This window comes from Ursus americanus, chromosome 8 (assembly GCF_024610735.1).
Source record: "Ursus americanus isolate L20-20 chromosome 8, mUrsAme1.1.p, whole genome shotgun sequence".
Classification (NCBI taxonomy): domain Eukaryota; kingdom Metazoa; phylum Chordata; class Mammalia; order Carnivora; family Ursidae; genus Ursus; species Ursus americanus.
Genome location: NC_142134.1, coordinates 29,559,475 through 29,584,588, shown reverse-complemented (window position 1 = coordinate 29,584,588; position 25,114 = coordinate 29,559,475). Strand labels below are relative to the sequence as shown.

Below are 25,114 nucleotides of genomic sequence, written 5' to 3'. Positions count from 1 at the left end.
AGTGGGATCCCCGTGAAGATTAAGTAATTCCCCCTCACCCAGACGTACAAAGTAACTCACCCATTCCAGGGGGACAGCCCATTCCAAATTCCAATAAGTATCACCTTTCCCAGCCATGATGGAGTCTGGCATTCTCAGCAACATAGCTCACTGATCCACAGTGAGAGTCGGACCAATCACTTTCTCTAGCACCTTCCAAACCTTTGTGATGTTGGGTGTCTTGGTGAGGGTCCCCAGTTTTACATATGAAGCAAAAGGCCTACTGGCTTATTATTCAAATGTATTGAAGCCCAGGATAGTACTTTAGTCCACCTAACCAAGGTGGGTTTACCTAATAATTTAGTTTGCTTCTCTAATATTCCACTTTTCCTTTCTACCAATCATGCTATTTGTGAGTTATAGGGGAGATGGGACTTCCATTCAATGTCATATTCTTTTGCCCAGTCTTATACATCATGAACTTTGAAATGTGACCCCCAATCACTGTCTATTCGACAAGGGTATCCAAAAATGGTATTCAGCTTCTCTAATCCCCTAATCATGGCAGCTTGATAATGCACAGTAACAGAGGAAAGCTTGGGTTAGGGCAGACACTTGATTTGTACAAATCAAGGCACATTTAGAATATATACTCATATCTCCTCCAACAAATACTTAATGATGAAAGCCTGGATGCTTACCCCAAAAATCAGGAAAAAAGCATGGAGTGCTGTTCTCACCATTTTTATATAGATTGTGCTGAGATTCTAGCTAATGTAATAAGACAAGAAACAAAATACAATTGGAAAGGGAAAAAAATTCTCTACATAGAAATCCCAAGGAATCTGCAAAAAAAATCTGCAAAAAATTAGAATTAGTAAGTGAGATTAGCAAGGTTACAGGATACATGATACCCTGGTATCCTGCAGGATACATGATATCCTGGACCCACTGTATTCCTATATACTACAAATAAACAACTAAAATCTAAAAATTAAAAAAACTGATAGAGTAGAAAGGAAAATGGTGATAGAGTAGGAGGACCTTAGGGTCGCCTGTTCCCAGGAACACTACTAGATAACTATCAAATCATCCTAAATACCCCAGAAATAAACCTGAACGCTGACAGAATAAAGTCCACAATGAAAGGAAGAGGCCACGTCGAAGAAGGCAGGAAGTGCAGAGACATAGCTTATGGGAGAAACAATCGAGGGTGCTGTGGAGGAGAGGGAGCCGTGATCATGGAGGAGGGCAAGAGAGACAGGAGCACACAGGTAAATGTACAAGGAGAACATTTCCCCAAAGCCATTGGCTTAGAAAACAGGAGAGACTGAATTTCATGAGTTCTTGCAAAGAGCAGGTCTAAAAGCCTGGGGTTTTAAAAGTCAGCAGGTGTAACTGAGACAAAGCCCAGAGTGACCTGCACTGCTCCTAGAAAGAAAGCAGGCAAACAACCCAGGGGCAGACAGTGTGGAAACAGTGATCTAAAGAGTGCCTGGGGCAGAGAGTGGGGAGATTATTCCTTCTTCTTGGAGCATGTCCCTAAGAGGCAGCATTCATGAAGATGTCCCTCCAGAAACAAAGGAGCTGGCTGGCACCACTTCCCTACCCCACCCCTCAGCATAAGCATAGAGCCACCTGCAGGAAGCAGTGCAGCATGAACACTGACTGCCTAACTTGCTTACACTAAGCCCCACCCCCCACCCACGCACTCTAGTGAAACTGCCCTTTACAATCTGACTTGCCTCAATCCAAATAAAGCAGGCCCCTCCTCCAGAAGACCAGCACAAACCCCTGACCACACCACATCTCCCAACCAGAGAGCTCTGAAGGTCTCAGTTATGGTGGTGGTGATGTCAGGACTCACTTCACAAGAAAACTAGAGCACACCTAGTTAAAACTTGCCACATTCAGACCAGGGACCAAACAATGCCCACAGCAGGCAGAAGAGCCTCTGCAGACAAATGGCCTGAAGGACAGAGCAGCCAAAACACAACAGCAGAGTACACACAGCACAAACCAGAAACATTCCCTTAAGTGCCCGGCCCTTGGTACTACATGACCACTTCTTCATGAGGTCACTACTTTCAGGAGCAGGAGACACAACTGACTTTTCTAACACATAGAAGAAGGCAGAGACTTAGACAAAAATGCTAAGACAGAGAAATTTATCCCAAATGAAAAAACAAGATAATGCCACAAATAGAGATCTAAGTGAAATAGATATAAGTAACATGCCTGTTGGAGAATTTAAAGCAATGATCATACAATACTCACTGCGCTTGAGAAAAGAACAGAAGACGTCATAAGAACTTTATCATAGAGAAAAAAGAGCTAAAAAAAGAAGCAACCAGGGATGAAGAGTGCAATAAATGAGATTAGAAGCAGACTAGATGCAATGAACAGGAGGCTGGAAGAAGGAGAGGCATGAATTAATGACCTACAAGACAAAGTAATGGAAAGTAATGAGGTTGAGAAAAAGAAAGAATTATGCAACATTGAGAATGGACTTAGGAAACTCAGTGACACCATCAAACATAGTAACATTCATATCACAGGAGTCCCAAAAGAAGAAGAGAGAGAAAAGGGGGCAGATAATGTATTTGAAGAATTAATAGCTGAAAACTTCCCTAAACTGGGAAAGGAAATAGACATTCAGATCCAGAAAGCACAGGAGAACTCCCATCAATATTAACAAAAGCAGGCCAACACCAAGACATATTATAATAAAATTTGCAAAATATAAATAAAATATCTTAAAAGCAATAAGCCAAAAAAAGAAGGAAAAAAAGCAGCAAGACCAAAGAATTCCTTAACTTACAAGGGAAAACCCACAAAGCTAGCAGGAGGTTTTTCAACATACGGAAGTGGCATGATATATTCAAAGTTCTGTATAGGAAAAGTCCGAAGCCAAGAATATTCTATCCAGCAAGGTTATCATTCAGAATAGAAGGAGAGATAAAAAGTTTCCCAGACAAACAAAAATTAAAGGAGTTTGTGACCACTAAACTAGCCCTACAAGAAATATTAAAGGGACTCTTCGAGTGGAAGGGAGAGAACAAAAGTGACAAAGACAAGAAAGATCAGAGGAAATCTCTAGAAACAATGACAAAACAAGTAATAAAATGGCAATAAATACATATCTTTCAATAATTACTTTGAATGTAAATGGACTAAGTGCTCCAATCAAAAGCCATAGGGAGCCAGAATGGGTAAAACAAAATAAGACCCATCTACATGCTGCATACAAGAGACTCATTTTAGACCTAAGACACCTGCAGATTGAAAGTGAGGGGATGGAGAAACATTTATCATACAAATGGTTGTAAAAAGAAAGCCAGAATAGAAATACTTGTATCAGAAAAACTAGACATTAAAACAAAAACTGTTAACTAGAGACAAAGAAGGGCACTATATAATCATAAAGAGGACAATCCAACAAAAAGATATAACAGTTGTAAATTATGCACCAACATCGAAGCACCCAAATATATTTAAAAAAAAAAAGAATTAATAAGAGATACGGGGAGGAGCTAAGATGATGGAGTAGTAGGAGGACTCTAGGCTTGTCTACTTCCTCAAACACAACTAGATAAATATCAAATCATTGTGAATATCCAGGAAATCAATCTAAGGACTGACAGAACAAACCGCACAACTAGAGGGAGAGAAGAGGCCAAACGTGGAAGGCAGGCAAGCAACCTGGACACAGACAGTATGAAAAGAGCCATCTGAAAAATGCTTAGGACACATGAGGGGAAATTATTCACTCTTCTGGGAGGGCTTCCCTGACAGCAGTAAACACAAACCCCCCCTTTCCAGAGACAAAGGAGCTGGCTGGTACCATTTCCCTTCCCCACCCCTCAGCATAAACCAACTGCAGTAAATAGCACAGTGCCGACACCGGCTGCATAACCTGCTTACACCAAGTCCTGCCCCCCTGCACTCTGCTGGTATTGCTTTTCTCAGGCAAATGTGCCTAAGAGTTAGCGCAGTGGGCCTTCCTCCAGAAGACCAACACAGTCCCCCACACACACCATGTCTACTGACCACAGAGGTCTCCAAAGCTTCCATTCTAATAGAAATAGCATCGGTTCTCTTTTAACAAGCAGACTAGAGCATACTTAGTTAAAATTTGCCACACTCTGGCCAAGATCCAAACACTCCCCATTGCAGGCAAGAAGAAACTTTGCAGAGGACTGACCAGAGGAACAGAGCAGCCATAACATAGCAGCAGAGTGCATACAGCACACACCAGAGACACTTCCTGACGTACCAGGCCCTGGGCATTATATAGTCTCTTCTTCATTAAGCCATTACTTTCAGGAGCAGGAAACGTAACAGGATTTCCTAACACACAGAAGAAGACAGAGACCTAGACAAAATGACAACTCAGAGGAACTCATCCCAAAGGAAAGAACAAAACAACGTCACAGCGAGTGTCTAATTGAAACAGATATGAGTAATACACCTGATCCAGAATTTAAAGTAACAATCAAAAGGATACTAGCTGGGCTTGAGAAAAGCATAGAAGACATCAGTGATACCCTTACTGCAAAGATACAAGAACTTGAAACCAATCAAACCAAAATGAAAAATGCAATAACCAAGATTGGAAGCCAAATGAATATAATGGATGGAAGAAACATGGGAATGAATAAGTGACACAAAGATAGAATTATGGAAAATAATAAAGCTAAACAAAAGAAGGGAAGAAAAATCTTGGATCATGAAAGGAGAGTTAGGGAACTGAGTGACTCCCATCAAATAATAATATTGTACATAGGAGGCTCAGAAGAAGAGAGAGAAATGGGGTCAAAGGTTTATTTGAGGAAATTACAGCTGAAAACTTACCTAATTTGGTGAAAGAAACAGACAACCAAATCTGGAAGCACAAGAACTACCATCAAAATCACCAAAAGCAGGCCAACGCCAAGACATATTATATTAAATTTGCAAAATACAGAGATGAAGAAAAAAAATCCTAAAAGCAGCAAGACAAAATAAGTCCTTAACTTGCACAGGGAAGACCAATAAGGTTAGCAGTAGTTCTATCCACAGAAACTTGACTAGCCAGCAGAAAGTGGCATGATATATTCAAGGTGCTGAATGAGAAAAATCTGAAGCCAAGAATATTCTATCCAGTAAGGTTATCATTTAGGATAGAGAGATAAAGAGTCTACCAGACAAACAAAAACTAAAAGAGTTAACAATCACTAAACCAGCCATGCAAGAAATATAAAGGGGACTCTTTTGAGTGGGGAAAAAAAGACCAAAAGTGACAAAGACTAGAAAGGAACAGAGAAAATCTACAGAAACAACGACAAAACAAGTTATAAAATGACAATAAATTCATGCCTATCAGTAATCACTCTAAATATAAATGGACTAAATGCTCCAATCAAAAGACATACGGCGTCAGAATGGGAAACAAAATAAGACTTATCTACATGCTGCCTGCAAGAGATTCATTTTAGACCTAAAGACATCTGTAGATTGAAAGTGAGGAAATGGAGAAACACCATGCAAATGGATGTCAAAAGAAAGTTGGAATAGCAATATTATATCAAACTATATTTTATTTTTTAGATTTTATTTATTTATTTGAGAGAGAGAAGCATAAGGGAAAGGGAGAGCACAAGTAGGGGGGAGGGGTAGAGGGAGAAGCATGCTCCACACCGAGCAGGAAGCCCGACACAGGACTCAATCCCAGGCCCCTGGGATCATGACCTGAGCTGAAGGCAGATGCTTAACCGACTGAGCCACCCAGATGCCCCCAGCCAAACTAGATTTTTAAACCAAGGACTATAATAAGAGATGAAAGTACTATATCATAATAAAGGGGTCTACCCAACAAGAAGATCAAACAATTGCAAATGTTTTTCCCTGCAACTTGGGAACACCCAAATTTATAAAACAATCAATAACAGAGACTGTGGACTCTGGGAAACAAACTGAGGGCTTCAGAGGGGAGGGGCATGGGGGATTGGGATAGGCCAGTGATGGGTATTAAGGAGGGCACGTATTGCATGGTGCACTGGGTGTTATACACAAATAATGAATCATGGAACATTACATCAAAAACTAAGGAAATACTGTATGGTGACTAACATAACATAATAAAAAATTATAATAAAAAAAACAATCAATAACAAACATAAAGGAACTCATTGATAATAATAAAATAATAGGGGACTTTAACACCCCACTTACATCAATGAACAAATCATCTAAGCAGAAAATCAGTAAGGAAACAATGGCTTTGAATGACACACTGGGCCAGATAGACTTGACAAATATATTCAGAACATTTCATCCTAAAGCAGCGGAATACACATTCTTTTCAAGTGCACATGGGACATTCTCCAGAATAGATCACATACTGGGTCACGAATCAGATCTCAACCAGTACCAAAAGACTGAGATCATATCATGCATATTTTCTGACCACAACACTATGAAACTTGAAGTCCACCATTAAAAAAAAAAAATTGTAAGGACCATAAATTCATGGAGGTTAAAGAACATCCTACAAAAAGAATGACTGGGTGAACCAGAAAATTAAAGAAGAAACTAAAAAAATACATGGAAATAAATGAAAATGAAAACACAACAGTGCAAAACATTACAGATGCAACAAAAGGGATCATAGAAGGGAAGTATATAGCAATACAGGTCTACCTCAAGAAGCAAGAAAATCTCAAATAAGCAATCTAATCTTACACCGAAAGGAGCTAGAAAAAGAACAACAAATGAAGCCTAAAGCAAGCAGAAGGAAAATAATAAAGATTAGAGCAGAAATAAATGATATTAAAAAAAACAGTAGAACAGATCAATGAAACCAGAAGCTGGTTCTTTGAAAAAATTAATAAAATAAAAAAACACTAGTGAGACTTATCAAAAAGAGAAAGGACCCAAATAAATAAAACCACAAATGAGAGAGGAGAAACAACAAACACCACCACAGAAATACAAACATTATAAGGAATATTATGAAAAAGTTACATATGCCAACAAATTGGGTAATCTAGAATAAATGGATAAATTCCTAGAAACATATAAACTACCAAAACTAAAATAGGAAGAAATAGAAAACTTGAAAAGACCCACAACCAGCAAAGAAATTGAATCAGTAATCAAAAATCTCCCAACAAACAGAAGTCCAGGCCCAGATGGCTTCACAAGGGAATTCTTGTGAATTTAATGCCAGTTAATGCCTATTTTTCTCAAACTATTACAAAAAATAGAAATGGAAGAAAAACTTCCAAACTCATTCTATGAACCAAGCATTACACTGATTCCAAAACCAAAACCAAAGCCTCCATTAAAAAAAAGAGAACTACAGGCCAATATCTCTGATGAACATGGATGCAAAAATTCTCAAAAAAAAAAAAAAAATACTAGTACGATCACCATGATCAAGTGGGATTTATTCCTGGGTTGTAAGCGTGGTTCAATATTCTCAAATCAATGAACACAATACACCACATTAGTAAAGGAAAGGGTAAGAACCATATGATCCTCTCAATAGATGCAGAAAAAGCATCTGATAAAGTACAACATCCATTCTTGATAAAAACCCTCAACAAAGTAGGGATAGAGAGATACCTCAAAATAAATAAAGTCATATATGAAAAACCCACAGCTAGTATCATCCTCAATGGGAAAAACTGAGAGCTTTTCCTCTAAGTCAAAACAAAACAGGGATGTCTACTCTCACCACTGTTTATTTAACACAGTACTGGAAGTCCTAGCCATGGCAATCGGACAACAAAAAGAAATAAAGGCATCTAAATCAGCGAGGAAGAAGTAAAACTTTCACTATTTGCAGATGACGTGATATTCTATATAGAACACCCGAAAGACTCCACCAAAAAATTGCTAGACCTGATACACAAAGTCAGTAAAGTCTCAGGATATAACGTAGAGAAATCTAACTCTGAATACATTATTTCCATTCATTTAGCACGAATAAATCGTTTGGTTTCACTTGGGAAAAAAAAGAAATCTGATGCATTTCTACACACCAATAACGAAGCAGCAGAAAGAGAAATCAAGATATTGATCCCTTTTACAACTGCACCAAAAACCATAGGATACCTAGAAATAAACCTAAACAAGGAGGTAAAAGAAACTCTGAAAACTATAGAACACTTATGAAAGAAATTCAAGGGGACACAAATAAATGGAAAGACATTCCATGCTGATGGATTAGAAGAACAAATATTGTTAAAATGTCTATACTACCCAGAACAATCTACATATTTAATGCAATCCCTATCAAAATACCACCTGCATTTTTCACAGAGTTAAAACAAATAATCCTAAAAATTGTATAGAAATACAAAAGACCCCAAATAGCCAAAGCTATCTTGAAAAATAAAAGCAAAGCTGGAGATATCACAATTCTGGACTTCAGGTTATATTACAAAGCTGTAGTCATCAAGACAGTATAGTACTAGCATAAAAACAGACATATAGAACAAGGGAATAGAATAGAAAACCCAGAAATGAACTCACAACTATATGGTCAACTAATCTTCAACAAAGCAGGAAAGAATATTCAATGGGATAAAAGACATTCTCTTCAACACATGGTGTTGGGAAGAACTGGACAGGAATATGCAAAAGAATGAAACTGGACCACTTTCTTACACCATACACAAAAATAAATTCAAAATAGATGAAAGACCTAAATGTGAGACCTGAAAACACAAAAATCCTAGAACACAGGCAGTAATTTCTCTGACACAGACTGCAGCAACTTCTTCCTAGATATGTCTCCTGAGGCAACGGAAACAAAAGCAAAAATAAACTACGGGGACTTAATCAAAATAGCATGCTTCTACACAGCAAAGGAAACAATCAACAACACTAAAAGGCAAACTTCAGAAAGGAACAAGATATTTGCAAATGACATATTTGATAAAGGGTTAGGATCCAAAAAATATAAAGAACTTATACAACTGAATACCCAAAAAACAAATAACCCAGTTAAAAAATGGGCAGAAGATATGAATAGACATTTTTCCAAAGAAGACATACAGACGGTCAACAGACACATAAAAAGATGCTCAACATCACTCATCATCAGGCAAATGTGCATCAAAACTACAGTGAAATATCACCTCACACCTGTCAGAATGGCTAAAATCAACAATACATGAAACAGGTGTTGGTGAGGATGGGGAGAAAGGGGAACCCTCTTGCACTCTTGGTGGGAACACAAACTGGTGCAGCCGCCGTGGAAAACAGTATGGAGCTTCCTCAGAAAGTTAAAAATAGAACTACACTATGATCCAGCAATCCCACTACTAGGTATTTACCCATAGAATACAAAACTACTAATTCAAAAGATACGTGTACCCTGATGTTTACAGAAGCATTATTCACAATACCCAATTATGGAAATAGCTCAAGTGTCCATCAACTGATGAATGGATAAAGAAGTGGTATGCACACACACACACACACACACACACACACACTGGAATATTAGTCAGCCATAAAAAAAGAATGAAATCTTGCCATTTGCAACAATGTGAATGGAACTAGAGAGTATTATGCTAAGTGAAATAAGAGAAAGACAAATACCATATGATTTCACTCACATGTGGAATTTAAGAAAACAAATGAGCAAAGGGAAAAAAGAGAAGCACACCAAGAAACAGACTCTTAACTATAGAGAACAAACTGATGGTAACCAGAATGAAAGTGAGTGGGGGGATGGGTGAAATAGGTGATGGAAATTAACGCGTACACTTGTTATGATGAGCACTGGGTGTCAGTGGAAGTGTTGGATCACTATATTGTATACCTAAAACCAATACTGTATGTTCACTAGCTGAAATTTAAATAAAAACTTAATCAATCAATCAATATAAATAAATAATATCCAAGTGGACACAGATACTATGCTTAGGAACTGTAAGACTTAATGTAGTTAAGATTCAGTTCTCTCCAAATTGGTCTAAAGACCAAATGCAATCCCAATCAAAATCTCAATATATTTTTTTATAGAAATTGACAAGCTTATTCTAAAATATATATGGGAAAGTCAAGGAATTAGAATAGTCAAGACAAATTTGTAAAGGAGTTCTTATACTTCCTACTGTAAGACAATATAAACCTAAAGTAACCAACATGATGTGGTATTGCTGTAAAGATAGACACAAAGTTCAATGGAAGAGAAGAGGCAATCCAGCAAGAATCCACACATACACAGTCAACTCATCTTTTGTAAAGGTACTTGCCCTTGAAACTCCTGACTCTTAAATGTAGCCCTTTAGGCTGGATACCAGTTAAGATCTAGTGCTCTGCTGCTGCCTTCCTGTTGGCCTCCATTTCCAAATGTTACTTATTCCCTTCTAGATTTTGTACTGCTGTCCCTCAACTGCCTGTCAGGAGACTCTCCCCGGACTGTAACCTTTGGTGGCAACTGCTTACCTATTTTACATTTATTGTCTGTTGACTTTCAATGCCATTTTCTACCTGCTACAGTGAGCTACTTCCAAGAAACTGCAGCTGGCTCCATCCCCAAAAAGCCCATCTCAGTGAATGTATCAGATCCAAATTCCTGCTCCTCATGACCACCACCCCATCAAGCTATCTAAGTGAACCACGCCTAGACTTGCCCAAAGATACCTTGGGACATAGGTAATCCCAATCATGTTCTCTGAAATTGGGTTCACTATACTGGTAAAGTCCATGAAAGACATTTAAGTTGCTATCGTTTAGAAAGTTTGCCTTTAAAACACTGGGCTAGTTATATTCTCCAATGACACAAGCCGTTATACATAATTCTCTTATCCTAACACTCCTGATATTATTTAGCCTGTCATGTTTTGCATCTAACAAGCACAAAAAGGAGTTTCTCTTCATAACCTCATTATCCTTGTCTCAAGGCAATCCAGGGTGAGATGTGACTTTTCTTCAGTTTCTATTTGTACAGTGGTTCAAAGTTCACTTTATCAGGTATAAGTGAAACAGGTTAGTTTCCTTGGCAAGCTCTGTAAAATATCTGTAATTTTGTTTTATTCAACCTGAAAACAGCTTTTGTTTGTTTTGTAGGGCTTTTTGGTACTGTGGTTCTGTATATGTATCTCTACTTTGAGCTTTGTGCCCAGGTCTCTAGCCAGCTGCAAGTATTTTCTTCATATCAGTGACAATGTTCTGAGTTAATTTCACAAGTTTAAGTGGGAAGAGAAATTCTTGAATAGGTTCCAAACTGAATATAAATTTCCTCATTGGGTAGAAACAAGGATGTCATGAAAACTCTACCTGTATAACATTGTAAGTCTGCTTCCTTGTTGCAGGAATTCTGGAATCTGGGTGCCTGGGTGGCTCAGTTGGCTAAGTGACTGCCTTGGACTCAGGTCATGATCTCAGGGTCCTGGAATCGAGTCCCACATCAGGTTCCCTGCTCAGCGGGGAGCCTGCTTCTCCCTCTCCTTCTGCCTCTCTCCCTGCTTGTGCTCTCTCACTCTCTCTTTCTGCCAAATAAATAAATGAATTAATTTTAAAAAATAATAATAATTCTGGAATGCTTGCATCTAACAGTTTCACAGTAAATAACAGCTAGCATTTATTGGGCATTTCTTTTGAGTCAAGGACTGCTAAGCATATAATATGCATTATCCCATTTAATATTCACAAAAACCCCAGAGGTAAATTCCATAATCACATACATACATTACTAATGAAGAAACTAAATCTTAGAAGAGTTGAATAACTTACATAAAGTTACACAGCTAGTAACTCAGAGGGCAGAGCCCAACTGAATATATAACCCAATCGTACACCGCTCTCTGTAGAAATACACCAACTGTTCCAGAAAATATTCCTGTTTTTTTTTCTTCAAAGGACTTTTAAAACTAGGCAAACCCAAACATTACATGGTGAAATAAATTTTCTTTTTAAAGTTCCTCTAGTTAAAGCAGAGATAAGCAAACTTTTTCTTGTAAAGAGCCGCATAGTAAATGTTTCAGGTTTTGTAGGTCTATCCCGCTGTTTGTTTTTACAATCCTTTAAAAATGCAAAAACCTGTCTTCATTTGCTGGTACAAAACCAAGCCACAGGCCAAATAAGGCTTGAATGCTATGGTAAATTGGTAACCATTTTCACTAAACCTAAACTATAATACACATTTCATTCTATAATTTTTTCATAGACTCATTTAGACCTTTGCTTATTATTCATTCTATTTACTTAGAGCACAATTCCTGCCTGGGACATCTGATGATCCATCTTATTATGACTACAGAAAAACCTTCAAAATCTCTACAAATTTGCCTTTCCATTATCTTTCCTTTTCCTTTTTCATTGTGCTCAGCTAATCAGAAAAAAAAGATTTCTGTACATTCAAAGCTCTTCTTTTGCTTCCTTTCCTATTGTCAGCAAAAGATAAAAGAAAAATTATGGATTTCCAGTATTTCCGTGCAACTTGTCTAGTGACTGTCACTTTAATTAGATGTCTCCATTTTGCTGTGTTTTCATTGGAAAGCAGTTTGGAGAGTCTCTCCTTCGTAATGTTTACCTAATCTGTCTTTTAGATCAGGTAGAATTTAAACACAATCTTTTTCTCAGCAATTGCTTAAACAAAGGATGATTCAAGAATATATCAGAAAAGTCATTTCCTCCTCAACTACTCTTCTATTTATTACATATCTGCATTAAAATGATATGGTAATGAATACAAATGCCGTTAATCCACTTCACAACTCAATCTGAGAAATTATTTTATGGGGAGGCCTAATCATGGGCAGATGCCAAGAATCACCTTCTCCATTCTTGGTGTAAAATGTCCACTGATCTGCTCTCCACAACAGAATGACATGTTTCCTTTCCTGACTTTTAAGTCCAAGACCTTCTTATCCTGTGTCTCTGTCTCCTATCCCAATACAAAACACCATCTTTAAAGTAGACTTAAAACTTCACAAGCAGGCACGGCAATTACAAAAATAATTGTAATTTCTCTCAACGAGAAAAGTCTTAGTGGAACGATTTAGCTTAGGTTTTGCTAAATCCAAACAAGAAAGAAATAACCAAAATGAAATCTTGAAATCAATAAAGTATTAAAAAAATATATCTCCAGGGTTAGTTTTAGAAAATTGAATCCAAAAGTACATAGCTGATACAAAAGGTACAGCCATGACAAAGACTGACAAGCTAACTTGCACGGGAGAAATGGAAAATACCAAATGAGGTATTAACTGGAAAGTACAAACTATCTAACCTTCCTATAACAGACAAAGAGAAAGCAGTATTAATAAGATATCAATGTCACCATTATCCACTGTGGGTCCACTGGCTTTGTTACCTTAAGTAAAACGAGTGCCCCACAAATTTCCAGAATACTAATACTTGCTTCTAATAATTCTAATAATTCTTCTAGAACATTGATAGTTATGAAGTATATGGAATTACTTTGAAAACAAAAAGAAAAGATATATTTAAGATATTAGGATTGATAATATAGGTAGAAGAGATCATAATAATAAATCAAAAATTAAAGAAGATGCAAATAATGCTTTCTTTTTTTCTTGTATATATATACATAGATTACAGAGTCCCTGCCAAGACTAGACCAAGCTGAGACACTGCTCCCTACCACTTTTCCAGGCCAATCTTCCATGATGTCATTAACAAATTCACTTGCTTTTTATTTCAGATTATTTCTGTAAACCTGGAAGTAGATTCTATAGTCTCTTCCATCCTGCAAAGACTTCCTCAAAACTCTAAAAGGAAGGCAACACTCAACTTTAGTAAAAACAGAAGATACATTTCAAACTACAAAAACAAATCCCAATATAACACTGATACAGTAAAAGCTGTCTTAATCCACTGATTGAAATAATTGATGTTCTCCATATTCTAATTATGTCTACAAAGTATTAGAAAGCATAAAATAATCTGAAAAATCCATGGGGCTGGCGTCAGGGTAGAAAGAGGGTTGGTAAAAGCTTCCAACAATGAATTCTACTTTAATGGACTTTTCCATTAACCAACATCTGATCCTGATTGAATCAGGCGAGAATCTTTTTTTTTCCGACTATGAAACATTTTAGTGTAGAGGTGAGAGTGAGTGAGGAGCAGAAAATCAGCTATAGTTTTGTACTCCAGAAGAGCAGACCTCAATGGGCAGTATGCTGTGAGGTTATCAGTTGTGCCCCATGTCACAACACCCAGTGCTAATTAAAATATGGTATAATGCTGATTTATAGTCTAGATGTTGGTAATTTCCATACATTATTTCCAAAAATTCTATCATTGACATGTATAATTGCTATGGTATGATTATGAGTTCCTAAGATGCCAAGCGGCTCCCAGACTGCAAGAACATTCAAATAACAAATGATATTCATTATTTATTAAAAAAATAAAAGTTAAACAGCACTGGATTCTTATGCTTTTCCAATATTTAAAGAAAACTAAATCTTCAGGTATGGATCAAGACTGGAAATAAACATTTATGGAAATCCTGCCAATTTTTCAGGTCATTACAAATCATCAATTAAGTAGTAAGAACTTATGGTAGTTTGAGAATTGTTCTAATGAAGCCATGGACTCAGAAAAAAACTGTTTCATATCAATAAAAATTCTATTCCACAGTCAATTCTGACCGCAACAAGCATAATGTAAATATATATCACTGGTTACTAACAAAAAGGAGGGAAAGAAATTGATATTATAATCTATATCCACTAACTCAATGCCATCTCAAAAACTACTACTTTCCACTGATGGCAATTCAACAGCTGAAGGCTTACAATTTTTAAAGCACCATGTGAGACCCTTTAAATTATCTAATATTATTCTCATAGCAATTTTGTAGGTAGATGCCACTCCTATCTTGTAGACAGGAAAATGAGGTTTAGAGAATATATATAACTTGCCAAATACTATATTTTTATTAAGTGGAGAACCAAGGAATCAAACCCAAACAATTTACTTCTGAACCTGTCCTTACCCTGGGATCAGATGTGAAAAAGAACAAACTGACAGGCTGGAAGTGCAATCACAGCTTCAAAATTGTATTCCAGTTTGATTTTATATAGATGCATCTAATTCTGAAATCTCTATAAAATGGTTTCTAAACTTCTTTCTAAATAAAAGTACTTATAAGACAACTGGTCTAATCATTCAAGAGATCATATCATGGGAGAAAAGAGAGGAGAATGTTTAAGAAAAAATGAAACTAGAGATAAAGCAAGTAAATGTAATGCATGGTCTTTATCTGAGTCCTGGATAGAAGAAAACAACTACAAATACTTTTGGCAAAATTCAGGAAATTCGCATATGGACTGAGTTTTAGGTTAAATGTGTGAATTACCAACGTTGTGAGATGTTACTGCTGTCGTATTATAAGAGAAAGGTTTTTTTGGAGTTAACTATTTAAAGAAATATTACTGTGAAATATTTAGAGATTACCTCTCATGATTTCTGTAATTTACCTGAAAATATTACAGCAAAACAATCAATTAAGCATCCATAGCAAAAGGATAAAAACTGAGAAATCTAGGAATAAATGTATGGTTGTGCATTTTGCTACTATCCTCACTTTCCTGTATACTTCAAGTTTTCTCAAAATAAAAAGTCAAAATTTCAAAAACTGCTCACATTAAAGAAGTCAATGTTTATCTTTCAGCTCTGAAACAATTGTTCTTTACCAGTATTTAGCATCATGTTATTTTTTTTAATCCTTTGACCTTATCTAAATCATACTTCTTGACAGAGGAAAAATGGTGCTCCATCACATGAAACTGTCAAAGGGCAATCACTCTGCTCACTTTGAGAAGCCAACAGGAAAGTGTGGAAGATCTCTTCCTGCTTGGAAGACCTGGGCCATGGCTGTCCAAGTCTTCTTAAGTGTCATCATTCACTAGCATACTTCTCATCAATCGAGTAAATTATTCACTGAGAAGCTCTTATTGTTACCACATTGATCAGGAAGAAACTGATGGACAAAGGACTGCTGTCAACCTCGGCAAATTACAACTATCCTCTCTTTGTCTTTGAAATCAAATTCCTTGACAGAAGTGACCTTATCCTGAATCCAATAAATTTCCAATTTCCAAAAAACTCAACTGAAGAGCTATAAAACCTGAAAATTCTCTTGTGCTTTCTCCTCCTTTGCTTCCAGTTACCATCCTAAAAGGATCAGCTGAAGGCCATCCATTGGATCAACCATCCTAAGAAGAAAGAATCATACCAGGCCAGGTATATGAATATTTTAGATATATTGGGGACTAATATATCAAGCAGCTTTCCAGTTATATAAATATACTGAGTAATAGCAGTAGTTGTTATAATAGTTACTCTCCTCTCTTCTTGTGAAAAAACTATGTGATAACAGACTCAATTCATATGTTATTAGAAGAAAATATAATCAGTGGAGAATATTTTTTAATCTTGAAAAGAAACTCTGACAGGATATTAGGAATCTGATAATATAATAATAATAATTCCTTTCTCCAATTGGGCCAGATGGTTTTCTTCTTGGTATACTCATACTATAACAATTACCATTACTAAGCCTTTTTCATGGACCAGACATTGTGCCTAGTACAATCTGTAATATATATCATTCCAGTCACTCTTCAGTACAACCTTAAAATGCAAGTTTGCAATTCACTCAAAGTCACACTGTAAGTGGCAGAGCTGTGATTCAAGCCAAGTACGACTGACTCTACACCAGTGTGATAAACGGCAGGGCTCCATTGTGAGATGTTCTGATTTGACAGCACACCACATTGATGTGTGCACACAAATTTACTTCCCTAACAGTACTTGTTCTACATCATGATTCTACCTTTGTTTTCTGAAATCAAACTCATATGTACATATTGTATACATGATCAAAATAAGAAAAATAAAAAGCCATGTCTTTCCCTTACTCTCCCCTCCTACAACCTAAAGCCAAAAGTATAATTATTTTTGGAAGTATTTTTTTAATTGATTAAATCTGCACTCTGTACTGACTAATTTAGAAAAAAGGGCAGCAAATAGCAAAATCTTCAGTCAAAAGAAGTTTGGGAAAGAGTCCATTTGACATGGTTCTTGGTCCTAAGTACAAGCCTTACAACACAGGGACAAAGAACACTTTCCTTGTCATTGAACATTTACAAAATCATGAACATTTACTGCTCGATAAATATCAGATAATTTGTGTAATGATTCTTCAAACAGAGAAGTTTCTGGAATTAGAATAGAAATAAGAAGGAAACTATTTCATTCTCTTATTGTTAAAGTTCCTAAGATCTGCCCTTCCTGGCAATCTTTAGTATCAGCGGAAAACACCTATACTACAAACTAGTTATAACAACAATATTCTTGACTCTCCTCCATTGCTTTCTCTCTTAAAGAATGTGTTTTAGCCTGAAGTCATTTTGCCTCATCATTACGGAGTGAAAATATATACACAATTGTCAGAAACCACTGCTGTCTTTTAAACTGTACTTTCTAACAAAACTAAGTCATTTATCAAAACACCTCCCATCTCTCACAATATCATAACTAATAGTGAGCAACTTTTCTGCTTTTCCCAAGAATCAACAGAAAAAGATGAAGACTCTGACGCTGCTGGCGTGCATCTGTGTACTGAGTGCTTGCTTCTCAGTAAGTATCCACCCAAGTAACTGTAATTCTTATATATCAATAACATTTAGTGTATGTAACTAATTGAGACTTGAAAAGTACGTGCAATTCCAATTTCCAAGAAGCTTAACATCTTTTGTTTTCTCTGAAACATAATAGAGAACAGCTTATTGAAGCACAAGGAAATGATTCATTTCACTCATTTTAATCAATATTTCCACTGCACTAACTTTATCACAGGTGTGTTGAAATAAGATGGAGATGCAGAAAAATGGATCCTATAGGGCCTCACTGGTGTAGAACATGGATTCCATTTTCAGTGTATCGGGAAGTCTCAAGATGACTAGAGTGTCCACAGGGGAAGGACGTGACTCTAGGTCCTAGGCAGAAAACAGATTTCAGGGGACAAAAGCTAAGGTAGAGAAACCAGGCAAGAAGCTAAGGCAGTGGTCCAGATAAAAGATGACAGTATCCTGCACTAAATGTCAGCAATTAAAACAAAATATGTAGGTGGATTTAAGATATAGTTTGGTGATTAAGTCTGCCATAATTTATGCTGCTTAGGTGTGTAGTGAAAGAAAGAAATGAACATAAGAGTTCTGTTTTAGACATGTTAAATTTGAAATGGCTATTAGACTTCTACAAGGAGATGTCAAAGAGGCAACTGGATATACACTGTCTGGAGTTCAAAAAGAAGTTTAAGAATGCAGTTTATGGGGCACCTGGGTGGCACAGCAGTTAAGCGTCTGCCTGCGGCTCAGGGCGTGATCCCGGCGTTGTGGGATCGAGCCCCACATCAGGCTCCTCCGCTAGGAGCCTGCTTCTTCCTCTCCCACTCCCCCTGCTTGTGTTCCCTCTCTCGCTGGCTGTCTCTCTCTCTGTCAAATAAATAAATAAAAATCTTTTAAAAAAATGCAGTTTATGTTTTAAAGGTATTTGAAGCCATGGGACCTTATAACATTACCTAGAGAAAACATATAGGTAGTTTGGATATGTATAGGGAAAATGAAAGAAGCACAAAAGGGGACAGGAAAGCACAGTTTCCAAAACCAAGAGAAGATTACAAGATGGACCCTACCTTTATGATATTTAGGGTCTGGGACACCTGGGTGGCTCAGCTGGTTAAGCATCTGCCTTCAGCTCAGGTCATGATCCCAGGGTTCTGTGATCGAGCCCTGCACTGGGCTCCCGGCTCAGCAGGGGAGTTTGCTTCTTCCTCTCCTTCTACCCCTCTCCCTCTGCCCCCTGCCCCTCTCCCACTCGTGCACTCTCTCTGTCTCAAATAAATAAATAAGGTTTAAAAATATATATATTTAGGGTCTACTGGGAAAGGAAAATTGAAATAAGTAGTGATTAAAGGGAATACATGATGTAATAAAGACCAATATTTAGGCTATATATCTGTATGTATTTGTTCACTTTTATTTTGACAATTTGAAGAAAGGGTCAAGAAGTGTAATGTAGATTTACTAAACGTGGCTGAATAGCCTCAGAATACTATGACTATAAAAAATAGAGCAGGAGAACTGCTAAGGTAGGTGGAATTACTCTTGGGTATTCTCCTATGCCCCACTTACCACATAATACCCATCCCCCCACCAAAAAAACATCTTGGGCTTTGCCCTGGACCCTAGTGCTGATTTCCATGATTACAGCACAAAGTGCACTCAAATGGGGCTCAGAAAACGTGGGTTTATGTTCATCATCTGAACATTCAGATGAATCTTGAGCTATAACCTATCTATAGGGCCCCAATTTCCCTATGTGGAAACAGTAACAACAGTATATGCCTAACAAAGCTGCTGAAGAATAAATAAGAACCACATGTATTTGTAAACTGTAAAGCTGAGTACAGATGTAAAAATTATGACTGCAAAATTGTTATAATCTCTATTTACAAACGTACACATATTCTCCTAAAATTTACTTAATCTCTTTGGGATTCAGTTTCTTCATCTGTATAATGAAAATAATAATAGTAATCACCTTCTAGTGTTGCTAAGGAATTAAGAAAATTTATATTTGTAAACCACTTAAAATAGGGTCTGACACAAAGTAAGTACACAAAAAAGTAAAAGGACTTTTTTACAAAGATAAATGACAGATGTAAACAAACAAATGAGGATATATTAAATATGTTCTTCCTGGCTTATCTATATTTATTATAAGCACTTGCATCCTTCAATCTAAGCTCAAACCTTTAGAGGCATTTTCAACCCCTCCCCCTCTCAAGCTTCCCTAATCCCGATTCTAATCAAAAAGTTCTGTCAAAGCCATCCATAACTGCCAATCATAATGATAATTAGTCAATATATTTTGAGTAAACTAGTCAAACTGGTCATTTGATACATGTTCTATGCTAAGCTAACATTAAAGGTAATAGGATTTTAATTAATTTGTCTTCATCAAAACATCACAGGTATTATTTAGGTCATCTAAATTAAAATAGCTGAAACTTGTTCACATAATAAACACTTAAAAATGTTATGATTTTATTTGATGAGAAATTTGGCTTTTTATTTTCAATTCTATGCATTTGTTCATTCAGTAAATATCTAGTGGGTGCCTATTATGAGCCAGTCATAGTTCTAGGTATTGGGCAAGCAGAGATTAACAAAACAAAATCCCCGCCCTCATGAAGTTAATCATCGATTAAGGGAATGAACAGCATTAACTATTTCAAAGCATGGAAGTCATAGAATTAGACTTCAGATCTGCAATTTAATTTAATTTGAATCACTTCATAAATGAGTACACTGAGATCCAGTGAAATTAAGTGATTTGCCCAAAGTCACTCAGTATTAATGGCAGATGCGGAACAGACCCAAACCTCCTCTGATGGTCTCCTGCAGAGTGCTTCAAACACCCTCCTCTAACATCTGGGAGTTCTTCACACCATCCTCAAACACCACACAAAAAAAGTAGAGACTGAGCTGGTGGAATTCAAGGCCCCCATCCTGCTTCAATCAAATCAATTTTCTGATTATCTGGACCACATATTGAATCTTGAGGAAAAATCTGCTTGAATAATATGACCTGCTTATTTTATAGTAGAAAAATACCACCCTGTAATAGAACATCTCCTGAGACGTTCCACGATCAGAGGAGCATCCTGGGTTCAGAGTTGCAGCCTCTGGAATTCTATGCCCGTTTATAAGAGAGCTATGGAAAAATACCAGTGATGTGGATCACAAGCCAATATTTTAATTTATGAACATTCTAAGTTATGAACTAAAATATCCTGGATAATTTAATTTTTTTAAACAATTAATGCTTTCCAAAGTTATTTTTAAGGCTGTGTAAATTAGTCTCTGAAGGAGTATCTTAGCTGAACAGCTCCGCTAGTCTCTCAAAAGTTGTCACCTTTCCTATGCCAAGATTTATAGTGTGGGACTGGAATGATTTATCTGTTAGGTGGTCTCAAAAGGGTTTATGTGGAAATTATCAGGAGGTAAAAAGTTACCTATCCTTGCTTGGAACTCTGAGGTGTGCCCCCTTATCCTTATGTTAATATTTCTTTTCTCTAATTTAAATTAATATAACTGATAATTTAAAATTTAAGTATGAGATGGAATGCAGGAAAAAAGAATATAGACAAATTGCAGTATGTTTAGATATAAGATACTGAAACAGTGATGGTTCTATAACTCAAATAATGTCAGGAACTACGAATGTTAATCTTGCAGAATACAAGACCCAGATGACATGGTAAATATTTTCAAATTTTGAAGGTCTCCAGGATCTTCTACGTGCTGCCAAAGTGCAAAATTAGGACCAGGAATGAATACCTGAAAAAAAACAAATCTCTGTTCTGTTAAGAATGGAAATCTCCCCCCCAAAAAAAAAAATCTATTTAGTATCAAAAAGAACTCTCTAACAGGCAACCTGGTGAGACACGGTAGAGAATTCCCAAATAGAAATATTTGTCAAGCATAGGCTGGAAAGCCATTCAGGTATACTGGGGAAAAAGATCAAGTACTGATTGTGGAATTGGACTAAATCAGTGTTCTTTTCAGACATGAACGTCTTTGAGAAATCATGAAAGCTACAGGTTCTCTGCAGACAAAATACATAAACATGCAAAATTTTCCTACAATATCATAGGATTCAATGACCATTGAGTTTCTGTAATTATAATTTTTATAATGATACAATAAAAAGGTAGTGGCCAGGGTGCCTGGCTGGCTCAGTTAGTAGAGCTTGCGACTCTTGAACTTGGGGACTTGAGTTCGAGCCCCACTTTGGGTATAGAGCCTACTTTAAAGGAATATTTAATTTTAAATATTAATGGCCAAATTCTTTTTCCAATTCAAAAAGCTAAAAACTAAGTTTTCTTCTTTGTGGAGGATATAAAGGTGAAGTGGGGTATTTGTTAAGTTGGTTGTTTGGAATGTTGTTATTTTTTGATGATGGCAGATGTGAAAGGTGTGATTCAAGAAAGACTCCTTGAGGGGCGCCTGGGTGGCACAGCGGTTAAGCGTCTGCCTTCGGCTCAGGGCGTGATCCCAGCGTTCTGGGATCGAGCCCCACATCAGGCTCCTCAGCTATGAGCCTGCTTCTTCCTCTCCCACTCCCCCTGCTTGTGTTCCCTCTCTCACTGGCTGTCTCTATCTCTGTCAAATAAATAAATAAAATCTTTAAAAAAAAAAAAAAAAGAAAGAAAGACTCCTTGATCTCAGCTGAATGTCTTGGACTGAAGTTTCATGAACAGAGTGCAGCAAACAGGGTGTCCTTTTACTCAGTCCTCAGGCAGTAACTTGATCCTTTTCTTCTACCAGAGGAAGAAGAGAGAAACTATAAGCACAAAGGGCAGATCTAGCTAATCCTCCAAGCTTGAACCCACAGGAATATATCCATTGTAGCTAGCTCAGAATAAATGCTTGAGGAAATGAAATTCTCTAATAGCAAGTTGTTATGGAGATTTGGTGAAATTAGAAGAATAATCACTCAACCCACTGCAATCTGGTTTTCATTCCCAAAACTCCGTAAATACTGCCCATCCAACATTCAGCAATAATCCCCTACTTGATAAATCAATGGATGTTTTCAGTTCTTGCACTTTCTTTCTTTCCACAGCTCAGTGAAGGTCGAAAAAAGCCATGGAAAATACAGCACAAAAAGAATAATGTTCAACAACATACATTAGACCGCCGATTACAACTGTATCCAAAATTTCAACCTAACTGGAATCTATTAACTCAAAAGCACTTAATTTTTGGTCCACACAAATACCCAAAGCCTTCACATCCAATCAGGAGAAAGCCAAAGCCAAAACCTCCCCGGCCATCTAAGTGTCCAGCTAAAAATAACACCGCGGTCAATAATAACACCTCAGGAGCTACCACTCAAATCCCATCTTTGAGTCCCACATCTACTTCCAACAAAATTACTGAATCTCCAGGTGTGACTTCTCCTATTCAGAATACTACCCCCTTACCTGTAAGAGACAATACCAGTGCGGGCTCTTCTGCAGCTACCCCATCGCCACAACCTTCCCCAGCTTTGCCAGACACCACAGCTGCCCCACTGACATCTTCCCCAACTCTGCCAGAGACTACAGCTGCCCCACCTACATCTTCCCTAACTACACCAGCACAACCTTCCCCAGTTCCACTGGGCAGCACAGCTGCCCCAAATACCACACCCAATCCTTCCCCAACCACTCCTGCACCTGACACTTCCGAAACTACAATTGCACCCACAACCCAAACTACCACTCCAGCCACTATTCAAAATACTACTGTTGAACAACCAACCTCACCTTCCAGCCAAAATGAGAATTCTCGATTCTGGCAATATATTTATGATATAATAAAGTACCTTTCTGGTATTATACCAAACAAATAGTACATCATATATTATATCTGTTGTCAGATATGATTTATGAGTGCAGAACTACCACCTTTACTTTTACCACCAATCTCAAAGTGAAATTACAATATTCCTCAAATTAAAAGCACTATCACTAATCTTTGAATCTATTTACCTCACATGACTTATTAACATGAAAAACCACCTCTATCCCACAAAACAGGTGCATAACATAATTGAAGATCACTTTGTGGAACCTATAGAGATAGCCCACTGAGGGGGGAAAAGACATTAGCTAAACAGAGAAAATTACATGGATCAGGAACCATTTACTTTTCCCTAAATGTTGGAAACAGTAAGGTCACTACTCTGTACCCCCAACCAAGAATCCACCTGAATTGTCTAATCCCACAAATATAAAGAGTTAAAATTAGGTCTCTCAAACAAACAAAAACATGTAAATCTAGATAGACCTATCATTATATTACTGATAAGAGACAAAAAATTCTTTAAACAATCATCTTAAATCTTCAAATCCAATTGCATTCCACAAAGTGTGAACCAAGGAAGAGGAAAGTTGATTTGAAGTGAAGATCTGAAGTGAGTGAAAACAGAATCTGGCAGTCAAGCACAAACCAGGTCTCTGGCACTATGTATTTGAGAGCACATAATTGTTTAGGCTTTATGGTTGATATTTATTGTATTGTATCTAAGTTAATTTGGATCCAATGTACTTATTCTAGCCTCTGTGAATCACAAGACTTTTTGTGTATGTTCACATGGTGGTCATAATATTTTACTATGAATTCAATTGATTTCATCTTACTAATTCAATTAATTCACATTAATTCAATATGAAATATATTCAGCAGCAGAATATTTTTTTAAAACTTTTAACCATCTATTTAAATGTGTTTTAAAGCAAACCATACCAAACTACTGTCCTGATGTCACGTTTGCAAAACTGTCTTGAAAATAAACCCTGAATCTAGTCAAGAGAAGAATAAAAGCTACCTACTTGGTATAGAGAGATAATGTTAATTTGGGATGTGGAGGTATTTTTACTTTGTGTTACTCTGATGATTTTATTTAGATTTTTTGTCAACTAATAAAGACTTCACATAGCACTCTGTTTTCATTGTGTGTATGTGGAAGCCCCTTATCACTAAGATTCTGAGAAGGGTAAAAATGAACATCTGTATTCTTGTCAACTCTGCCACTAATCAGCCAATGACCTGGGTAGGACACTCAATATCTCTGAACACTAGGGTTTTTTAATACTTTAAGCAAAGTGGTTAATTTACTTAGATTAACTTAATCTTTACTTAGTCTTAACTTACAAATACGTTTCAACTCCAAATGCTGTGTTTGCCCTATGCTTCCCAGACTGACAATAAAAGACCCCCAGTCCTCTCACTTAATTCTGTTCCTTCAGTCTCATTTCAGACTAGCTCAAAAAGAACTACCAGAAAGAGAAATTAAGAAAACAATTCCATTTATAGTTGCACCAGAAATAACAAAGTTCCTAGGAATAAATTTAAAAGGAGGTAAAAGAATAGGACACTGAAAACTGTAAGTCACTGACGAAAGAAACTGAAAGAGACACAAATAAATGAAAAGATATGCCCTGCTCATGGATTGGGAAAATAAGTATTGTTAAGATGTCTATCCTACCCAAAGTAATCTGCAGACTCGCAATCTTTGTCAACATTCCAGCAGCATTTTTCAC

The 25,114-nt window shown here is 36.9% G+C and overlaps 1 protein-coding gene and 1 long non-coding RNA gene across 2 annotated transcripts in view; one reads left to right on the top strand and one right to left on the bottom strand.

Moving 5' to 3' along the window:
- Positions 1–25,114, bottom strand: part of LOC148109546 (uncharacterized) — a 76,683-nt gene that overhangs the window by 36,687 nt on the left and 14,882 nt on the right. The window lies entirely within an intron of this gene.
- LOC148109547 (uncharacterized) lies at positions 1,122–23,421 on the top strand. Its single transcript, XM_087864390.1, has 2 exons — positions 1,122–1,253; positions 22,651–23,421. The coding sequence occupies exons 1-2, from the start codon at positions 1,122–1,124 to the stop codon at positions 23,419–23,421; spliced, it is 903 nt and encodes a 300-aa protein (XP_087720516.1).